This window comes from Telmatherina bonti, assembly GCF_933228915.1.
Source record: "Telmatherina bonti genome assembly, chromosome: 1".
NCBI lineage: Eukaryota > Metazoa > Chordata > Actinopteri > Atheriniformes > Telmatherinidae > Telmatherina > Telmatherina bonti.
In genome coordinates, this window is record NC_136619.1 from 29,500,057 (window position 1) to 29,509,395 (window position 9,339).

At 39.6% G+C, this 9,339-nt stretch overlaps 1 protein-coding gene across 4 annotated transcripts; it reads left to right on the forward strand.

Moving 5' to 3' along the window:
* Positions 1–414: 414 nt before the first annotated feature.
* mettl21ca (methyltransferase 21C, AARS1 lysine a) lies at positions 415–8,940 on the forward strand. Of its 4 annotated transcripts, none has more exons than XM_079238953.1 (11): positions 415–555; positions 698–800; positions 895–1,058; positions 3,022–3,139; positions 3,212–3,895; positions 5,158–5,306; positions 5,403–5,520; positions 5,817–6,500; positions 7,399–7,547; positions 7,644–7,761; positions 8,013–8,940. In XM_079238953.1, the coding sequence occupies exons 2-11, from the start codon at positions 710–712 to the stop codon at positions 8,414–8,416; spliced, it is 2,679 nt and encodes an 892-aa protein (XP_079095079.1). In that variant the 5' UTR covers positions 415–555; positions 698–709; the 3' UTR covers positions 8,417–8,940. The 4 variants fall into 4 exon arrangements, with proteins under 4 accessions (XP_079095079.1, XP_079095081.1, XP_079095080.1 ...); XM_079238955.1 differs by having other exon boundaries at positions 895–1,041; XM_079238954.1 differs by having other exon boundaries at positions 898–1,058.
* The last annotated feature ends 399 nt before the right edge of the window (positions 8,941–9,339 follow it).

Here is a 9,339-nt window from a genome sequence, read left to right on the forward strand (position 1 = left end):
TATTGGGCTGGTCTTCAGGGAGGCGGATCTCCCAAGCGTGTCCCTGAAACTATTTCTAGACTACCAAGTAAAAGTAATTACCAGCACACACATGCAATATCTAGTCTTATTGGGAAACATATTCATTTTCAGATCACTGTCAATTTACAATTTCAGAAATGTTACTGTCAGCTCTTACTACAGCTTTTGCAGTTCTTCATGGCATATCCAGTTTGAGGTCACAGACCGTGGACCACCAGCAGAGAAGTTCTTAAGCCACCCCTGATGGCAAACACCCATGACTGGTGATATCATAACATTCCCTTCATTCTCTCTCTCTCTCCTTTGGGCTCCCTCATCCAACTCATCTTTGTGTTTGAATATGCATGGACTCTGCTCTTGTATCATGTGTGTGTTTATTTCTCATTGGCACAGGTCTAAAAATACCCTCATGCCCTTGTGATGATGATGGGTGTGTCCTGTGGGATGCTGAGTCTATAACCCCACAGTTGGTGGTCTCCAGATGCAGTTTGACCACTCACAAGATCTTTCATTGGGCAATTAAAGCACCATCAGGTAGGTTAAATGTGAAATCTAGGAGTGAAGAAGCAATGCAAGGAGTATTTTCTGAAAGGAAGAATGTTATGTTATTTGTACTAAATGTGAATGTGAAAATATCTTTCCTTTGTCAAACATTACAATTTCCTCTTCACAACAGTAAAGAACATTAATGGATACCCTGTCCACGTGCTTTGTGGAGAAAAGCAATCACGTGGGAAATGAGGAGGATGGGGATGAAGAAGATAAAGAGAAGGAAAAAGGTAACATAAACTTCGTGGATCACATTTGATTCATGTGAATGAATCAAAGATATAAAAGTTACACATACGCAAGAGTGACTTTTATATCTTTCAGAAGATTCACAAACAGAAGAATCAGCTGTCAGGAAGCAACAAAAACCAGCTGTTTGGACTCCATATTTTTACTACAGAGCAGGAAAAGAGGTGTACAGCTACGTCGGGCAGGAGATCATCATCGAAGAGGCTCTTGACTCCTTTGCAGGCATGATATGGCCGGCAGTGAGTGGAACTTTTAAAGACATTTTAAAACTCATATCTAATCTGGTTTTTTTTTGGACTGCCAGTCCCTTGAGGCACAAAATTTATCATTAAATCGATATCATACATCTTGCAATATGTCAATACCTATTTTTTATACTTTTAAAACATTGGGACAAAATAATCCATATTTGCAGTCTAAACTTGTAATTTTTTCACTGTTAAGTATGAATAACAGATGTAATAAACTAATCCATGCAAAAATCAGAAAGCAAGAACAATTTGATTTTTAAAGCGTTACAAAGAATAAGACAGAGGTAGCTTGTGTTGAGTGGAAAATTACTCCACAATTATGAAGCTCTTATGGCAGATACTTTTATAACCTGGGTCTCTAGTTCTGCCCCAGGGTCAATGTGGAGCAGCTGCTCTGCCAATCTGAGAGCACAAGTAGGGGTGTAAGGGGTGAAAAGGTCAATCATGTAGGATGCTCAGTAACCTAAAAATGGGCAATAAGATTCCAAAGTCAGATGTTCATATCGTCAGCGACTAGTATGGCAAGGCTAAAGAAGATTAAATATTTTACATAATCTAGTTTATATCACAACCCTTGTTGCAGAATAACAGTCCAGTTAATTCTGTGGTAGCTGGGTGTAAATCAGAATAGGCACTTTTCTGGATAAGAGTGCATTTCTAAAAGAGAGGTCAGTTCTTATTTCTTTAATTCAAGGCAGTATGTAATGTTGCTGAAATGTTTTCACACATTAAGGTTTTATCCAAATCCTATTTCCAGATATAAAAAAAAGGATTAAAGTAAATTGATCTCATATATGCATTAATAGCCAGAAGATATGAATGTCTGGATTATAGATTCTCTATGCTTCATGTGCATCACTTCAGCTTTATAATTTACTGTATGTTGCATTTCATCATGACATGTTGTTAATAGCTATAATCAAGAAGAAGTTTTTTGGATTTAATAAATCTGGATGTCATCTGCATAAAAATGAAGCAAAAGTTTTAATTTGCCAGTGATCTGAACAAGCTGTAGCATGTATAAGAAAAGTTGTAAAGAATCCAGAAATGGACCCACCAGTGCAAACAGAGACTGGTATGTTGTTCAAGAAAGATCTAAACAATTGAAAAAATTTTCATACACTTGCACAGTCTGTCAGTATGTGAATAAGAATAACAACTTATGTGGCAGATAGAGCCACCGTCACTAGAAAATTGTAGCAAGCAGCGATTTTATCCTAATATAATGTCTGATTTGCAGTAATGCAGTTTTTGTAAGCTACAACTTCTAAAGGCAGATTAACTTTTCAAATAATAAGTGGTCAATAAGGAACTGAAAATAGACCAAAGTCTCCAAGGCTTTAACAAGAAAGCACTGTTTTTTTTATTTTTAATTATTCATTCATTCATTTTCTGAAACTGCTTAATCCGATTAAGGGTTGCTGAGAAGCTGGAGCCTGTCCCAGCAGCCTTCAGGCGACAGGCAGGGTACACCCTGGACAGGTCGCCAGTCCATTGCAGAGCCAGCACAGTGACAAACAACCACTCACGCTTACACTCACTCCAATTTAGAGTAACCAATGAACCTAACATGCATGTCTTTGGATGGTGGGAGGAAGCCGGAGTACCCGGAGAGAACCCACAGATACATGCAAACATGCAAACGTCCACACAGAAAGACCGCCAATCGAGCCTCCGCCAGCCAAGGATCAAAACCAGTGACTTTTTCACTTAATAAAAATTAGTTCAGGGTTAGGGTTGTTTTTTGTGCTTAGTTGTTTTTTAAATAACATAAAAAATATAGGGGACAAAGATATAAAATTTGGTTGACTTGATGACAACAAATTAAACCCCTCCAATCTCTTTTAATTGTTTAACAAATGAGCATGATTAAATAGGATCCTTTGATGTCCATTAAAACTCACAGTACTGGGTTACTAGTATTGACTAAGAATATTCTTGTTGCTCTCAGGCTCTGTTTCTGTGTCACTACCTTGAAACCCATCGTGACCAGTGCAATCTGGTGGACAAGGCAGTCTTGGAGATTGGGGCAGGAACTGGCCTTGTATCTGTTGTAGCAGCCCTTCTTGGTATGTCAGTCGAACTAAACCTGTCCTCAAACACAAGCAGATGTTATGACTGTATTTTCTTTCTGTCCTCAGGTGCCTGGGTGACAGCTACAGACCTACCAGAAGTTCTGAACAACCTGAGAGTCAACTTGTGCAGGAACACCAGAGGCCGCTGCAGACACACTCCCCAGGTGGCTGCTCTGTCCTGGGGCTACAACTTGGAGCAGACCTACCCTTCATCTGTCTATCGGTACGATTATGTAGTGGCAGCTGATGTGGTCTACCATCACGACTTCCTGGACGAGCTCCTGGCCACCATGAAGCACTTCTGTAAACCAGGAACAACTTTGATCTGGGCCAACAAAGTCAGGTTTGAAACAGATCTGACTTTCACTGAGAACTTTAAAAAGGCCTTTCACACAAGTTTACTGGCTGAAGATGGAGAAATGAAGATCTTCATGGCAACTAGTCGAGAGGGAGAGGAAGAGGAAATCCAAGATCTGATGGGCCAGGAGAAGGAAGGACAGATAGAAGAGGATGAAAAGAGCAAAGCAAAGCAGCTAAAACACAGTGAAGCTGATGTTAACCATGTTAATCAGGAACATGAATCTGACATGTTAGAAGCTGAAAGAGGAGATGAGGAAGGAGAGAACAATGACCTTGAGAGTGATGAGGAAGAAGAGATGAAAGATACAGTGGACCTCAGAGAGGACATCTGTAAAGAGGGTGAGACAGAAGAATCAAAGGAAATTGCTCCAAGTCAGGAAGATATTTCAGGTGAGTCATTTGTGAGTGAAAACATTAATTTTACGTGTTAAAACCTGCCAAGATGATTTGCTTAATGCAAGAATTAACCGTCATAGTCCAGGGACATTGAGATATTTGATGGCATTACAAGATGACAGGGATATAGGATTCTCTAGTCAAGCAGTGAGGACCTGATCAGATAAAAATAAAGCTTGAACTACAAGAACGAGGGGGAGTTTGACTGAAAACAAATGGGCTTTGCAATGTAAATAAATATACGTATGACACAGTTTCACTGTTTTAACTGGAGAATGAACAATGCATTGCAAATGTTTTCTCTGTGTCACTCTCATTTACACTTTCTTCATTCATGCAGTTTTTTTTTTAGCTGTATCTATAGCAGCTATGTCTCAAAATACAGCTGTAACTGGTTTGCAGGTGCATATTGAGATGCTTATGGCCATAAAACATTGTCAAGCAGCGAGCCATTTGCCTGCCAGCTGAAGGCGCTCCCCACTTATCTTAGAGTTTTACATCAGCATGTATCCGAAGGCTGGTTGGCAGCAGAAAATGTTTCTGGAACAATCAGTGAATGCAATAACATTCAGATGATTTTTCTTGCATGCAACCTTATATAGTTTAGCTTTCATTTCTTGAGAACCACTTTGTGTTTTGATCCCATAGTAAAGCAGAAGACAGAATAGGAGGCTGCCAGGCAGAGATGTGGGTGTGGTGGGGGTGATGGTGTCATGGCAAAGTTACTTTATGAACATAAAAATGGATTTGTTCTCGTGGCTAAAATTTCAAAATGTCTAACTTTTAAGAACAGATGGCTTTTGGATTATTAATATCTGCTGATCTCTAACTTTGCCAAAGTTGTTTCCCAACTGAAGGAAGGCATTTTGTTTTGACATGAGACTCTTGACGAACAGCTCAGTGACTTTTAATCAGACTGGCAAGAGCAGCATAAATTAAATCTGAGATGTAAGACGCATAAGTGAAGCCAAAACTATTATAAACTGTCCTCAAAGATACCACACTGCCAATGCCCTGCAATCACAGCTGACCTGCACATATAAGGAAAAGAAGCAGAGACTCAGTTCAGTTGTCTTGGAAAGATTTTTATTCATCCACCTACAAAATGATGACATGTATTTTTTATTTACAAATACGTGGCTACTAACTTAGGAACTGTTCCAAATCATATGTGACAAAGCAATGAGTATATTCAGTCTAATTTCTTTTACCTTGTGTTTATTTGAGCTGAAGCTTCTTTCTATTTCTCTCCACAGGAGAAGAATTGGCTAAACAGACAGTGATTCAGCAAAACTGGGTTCCCAGAGTCATTTGCAGCATTGGGAAGGATGTTTACCATTATGTTGGGCAGGATATTGTCATTTATGAAACGATAGATTCATATGGAGGAATGATGTGGCCAGCTGTAAGTATTTCTAACAACACTTTGAAATGACAAAAGTTTGTTTATCTTTACATCATTGCAGTTCATTTCTCTATTCTTGCCTTCTCTGACATGCAGGCGTTGGCTTTGTGCTCCTTCCTGGAAAACAACAGGCAAACAGTTGACCTGCAGGGGAGGGAGGTGCTGGAGCTGGGAGCAGGAACAGGACTGGTTGCAATTGTGGCCAGCCTGCTGGGTGAGCAGTCATTGCACTCATACTATGAAGACAGAGCACGTGGTCTGTGTGGCAGGTTGTGCTCCCAGTGCCTTTAAATGTGCAGCCCAAAATGATTTCATACTTCAACATTTTGCATTTCCTGCTCGCATAATAGCTTAACAGATTTTTTTTTTCTTCATACAGAGATTGATTGCATTATTTCTAGCAAAAAAAGTTTATCTAAATTAATTTATTGGCATGCTTTTCAGCATACACTGGCTTAACCCATGATCAGTATGTCCAAGTTCATGCAAGTCTTGTATCTGAATTTTTAGGAGCTTCAGTCACAGCTACAGACCTACCAGAGATGTTGAGTAACCTCAGAGCCAATGTGATGAGGAACACCAGAGGCTGCTGCAGACACACTCCCCAGGTGGCTGCTCTGTCCTGGGGCTACAACTTGGAGCAGACCTACCCTTCATCTGTCTATCGGTACGATTATGTAGTGGCAGCTGATGTGGTCTACCATCACGACTTCCTGGACGAGCTCCTGGCCACCATGAAGCACTTCTGTAAACCAGGAACAACTTTGATCTGGGCCAACAAAGTCAGGTTTGAAACAGATCTGACTTTCACTGAGAACTTTAAAAAGGCCTTTCACACAAGTTTACTGGCTGAAGATGGAGAAATGAAGATCTTCATGGCAACTAGTCGAGAGGGAGAGGAAGAGGAAATCCAAGATCTGATGGGCCAGGAGAAGGAAAGACAGATAGAAGAGGATGAAAAGAGCAAAGCAAAGCAGCTAAAACACAGTGAAGCTGATGTTAACCATGTTAATCAGGAACATGAATCTGACATGTTAGAAGCTGAAAGAGGAGATGAGGAAGGAGAGAACAATGACCTTGAGAGTGACGAGGAAGAAGAGATGAAAGATACAGTGGACCTCAGAGAGGACATCTGTAAAGAGGGTGAGACAGAAGAATCAAAGGACATTGCTCCAAGTCAGGAAGATATTTCAGGTGAGTCATTTATGAGTGAAAACATTAGTTTTATTTGTTAAAACCTGCAAAGATGATTTGCTTAATGCAAGAATTCATCACCACACCAAAAATGTCTTCATTTGAAAGGGTTTTAACCCAATTTCACAAAACCCCTTTTTTTAAAACCATGGTACGGAAATATACCAAGAAAATTTGAATTTTTTGTTGCCTCCAAATACAAGAGACAATTTCATGAGTACCGATTATAAAAAATGGTTACAGAAACTGGAAAACTTGTGTTTTTGGCAGCTACTTATGGTTTGACAGCAGTCTCTTCAGTAAAACACACATCTTCATGACTTTTCATGACACAGGCAGGAGCTGGAAGCGCCACAAGCCTACAAGATTATAAATTCAAAGCCATTATAAACTGTTGTCACAGATACCAGAGGGCCAGTACCCTGCATTCAATGGGATTTAACATCTCAATTTGGTCCTTATGGCTGTAATACTTCAGGTTTAATGTGTACCTGCTTCGACACACCTGATTCAAATTAATTCGTCACTGTGCAGAATTTGATAGGCTGTTGGATCCATTGATTTCAGCCATGTGTGCTAGAGCATGGACACAATAACTATCTGCAGGACTGCAGCCCTCATATGACTGAATTAAGCAGCCCTGACATGTCAAATCTAAACTTACAATACAGAGAGCTAAATTCAGTTTTTCCTGCCAATGCAGTGAGACTAGTTTATCCACTTTAAGAAAAAATAGTTTCATAATACATGAAAGTCTTTTTTTTTTTATAGTACATATTATATTACTGACTCAAGAACTTTTCCAAATCATATGTGACACGGCAATGAGTACAATGAATTTAATTTCTTTTTCGGGGTCTTCGATTGAGCTGAAGCTTCTTTCTATTTCTCTCCACAGGAGAAGAATTGGCTAAACAGACAGTGATTCAGCAAAACTGGGTTCCCAGAGTCATTTGCAGCATTGGGAAGGATGTTTACCATTATGTTGGGCAGGATATTGTCATTTATGAAACGATAGATTCATATGGAGGAATGATGTGGCCAGCTGTAAGTATTTCTAACAACACTTTGAAATGACAAAAGTTTGTTTATCTTTACATCATTGCAGTTCATTTCTCTATTCTTGCCTTCTCTGACATGCAGGCGTTGGCTTTGTGCTCCTTCCTGGAAAACAACAGGCAAACAGTTGACCTGCAGGGGAGGGAGGTGCTGGAGCTGGGAGCAGGAACAGGACTGGTTGCAATTGTGGCCAGCCTGCTGGGTGAGCAGTTACACTTGTCAGACAAAACATAAAATCTTACCACACAGCACAAAACCTGTGATCCCAGTGCTTTTAAATGTGCATAAATAATCAACATTAACCTATTGTTGTTATCAAATTTATGACATTGTGTTGAAATGAAATTGCAGTAGAGTTCAAATAAGCCACCAAAAATATTGGCTATGCTTTAACACTGGCTTAACCTCTTATCAGTATGTCCAAGTTAACGCGTCTTACTTCTGCATCTTTAGGAGCTTCAGTCACAGCTACAGACCTACCAGAGATGTTGAGTAACCTCAGAGCCAATGTGATGAGGAACACCAGAGGCCGCTGCAAACACACCCCTCAGGTGGCTGCTCTGTCCTGGGGCTACAACTTGGAGCAGACCTACCCTTCATCTGTCTATCGGTACGACTACGTGCTGGCGTCTGATGTGGTCTACCATCACGACTTCCTGGACGAGCTCCTGGCCACCATGAAGCACTTCTGTAAACCAGGAACAACTTTGATCTGGGCCAACAAAGTCAGGTTTGAAACGGATCTGACTTTCACTGAGAACTTTAAAAAGGCCTTTCACACAAGTTTACTGGCTGAAGATGGAGAAATGAAGATCTTCATGGCAACTAGTCGAGAAAGAAGTGATGGGAAGATATAAACAGACTGATCAGGCTGACAGGATTGCAGCCTTAAGATCTCAAAGGCTTTTAAAGCCTGTCCTGTTTATGCTTTTTTTTTTTTGTGTATATTTTTTTAAACTTGCATCTCATGTTTTCTCAACTCCTTCCTAACATGCAAATTTTGAGCCACGAGATAACCTACTAAATTCCAATAAGTGCTGATGTCCTGAGCATGTTACCTTTCACTGTCAGAAAGTCATCGCTGCAAAATGAATAGAACTGGTTTTAGTCTGCAGTTACTTGTTCATTTGCATGTTTTTCATGTCATATCAGTGATCTTAGTCTAAAACTTTACATGAATTTAAGCTGCTATTTTAATGACTGACTCTGTCAAGCACAAATGCTGAACGTTTGGTTGTTTTATGATTTTCAAATGTGAAGACTTAATGCTTGTTTTTGTTGTATATAACCGTAAACTATTTTCTGATAAAGGATAAAACAAGTCATGTGACCAGGACATGTTATTAAGCACTGGAAATTAATATGGCCCTGTCGAAGTGAATTCTTCTGTATGTAAATTGTATAATTTCATCTCATTTGCTATAAATACAAGTAACTACCAGGAAACATTTCTTTCAAATTACTTTATTCAGTGTAATTCTTCTGATTGACTTAACTCCATGTGAGCTAAAAATAGTGACAATAGCTCAGGTCTTTTCCACATCGTCCAGGAAGGATGGGTATAAAACAATGCTTAGAGCATACAACCTTACCTCGTAACATTCTTTAAAATATCATTTTTCTAGATTTTATGGCTATAAATATAAACACTCAACATCCATAATAAGCATTTCTGAAATCTTTCCTGATACCATCAGAGTGACAACAACAGATATGACAAGTCTGTTTGGTGCCAGAGGTGGACGGTAAAGTCCTGTGGTGAAAATTAAGGCCATTTTCG

What these genes read in the sequence shown, in the direction of transcription:
- mettl21ca (XM_079238953.1), top strand. Translation starts at nt 710, where the DNA reads ATGGATACCCTGTCCACGTGCTTTGTGGAGAAAAGCAATCACGTGGGA. An exon ending in TGTTGTAGCAGCCCTTCTTG is followed by an intron (nt 3,140 to 3,211) that starts GTATGTCAGTCG and finishes TTCTGTCCTCAG; the next exon opens with GTGCCTGGGTGACAGCTACA. An exon ending in AAGTCAGGAAGATATTTCAG is followed by an intron (nt 6,501 to 7,398) that starts GTGAGTCATTTA and finishes TTCTCTCCACAG; the next exon opens with GAGAAGAATTGGCTAAACAG.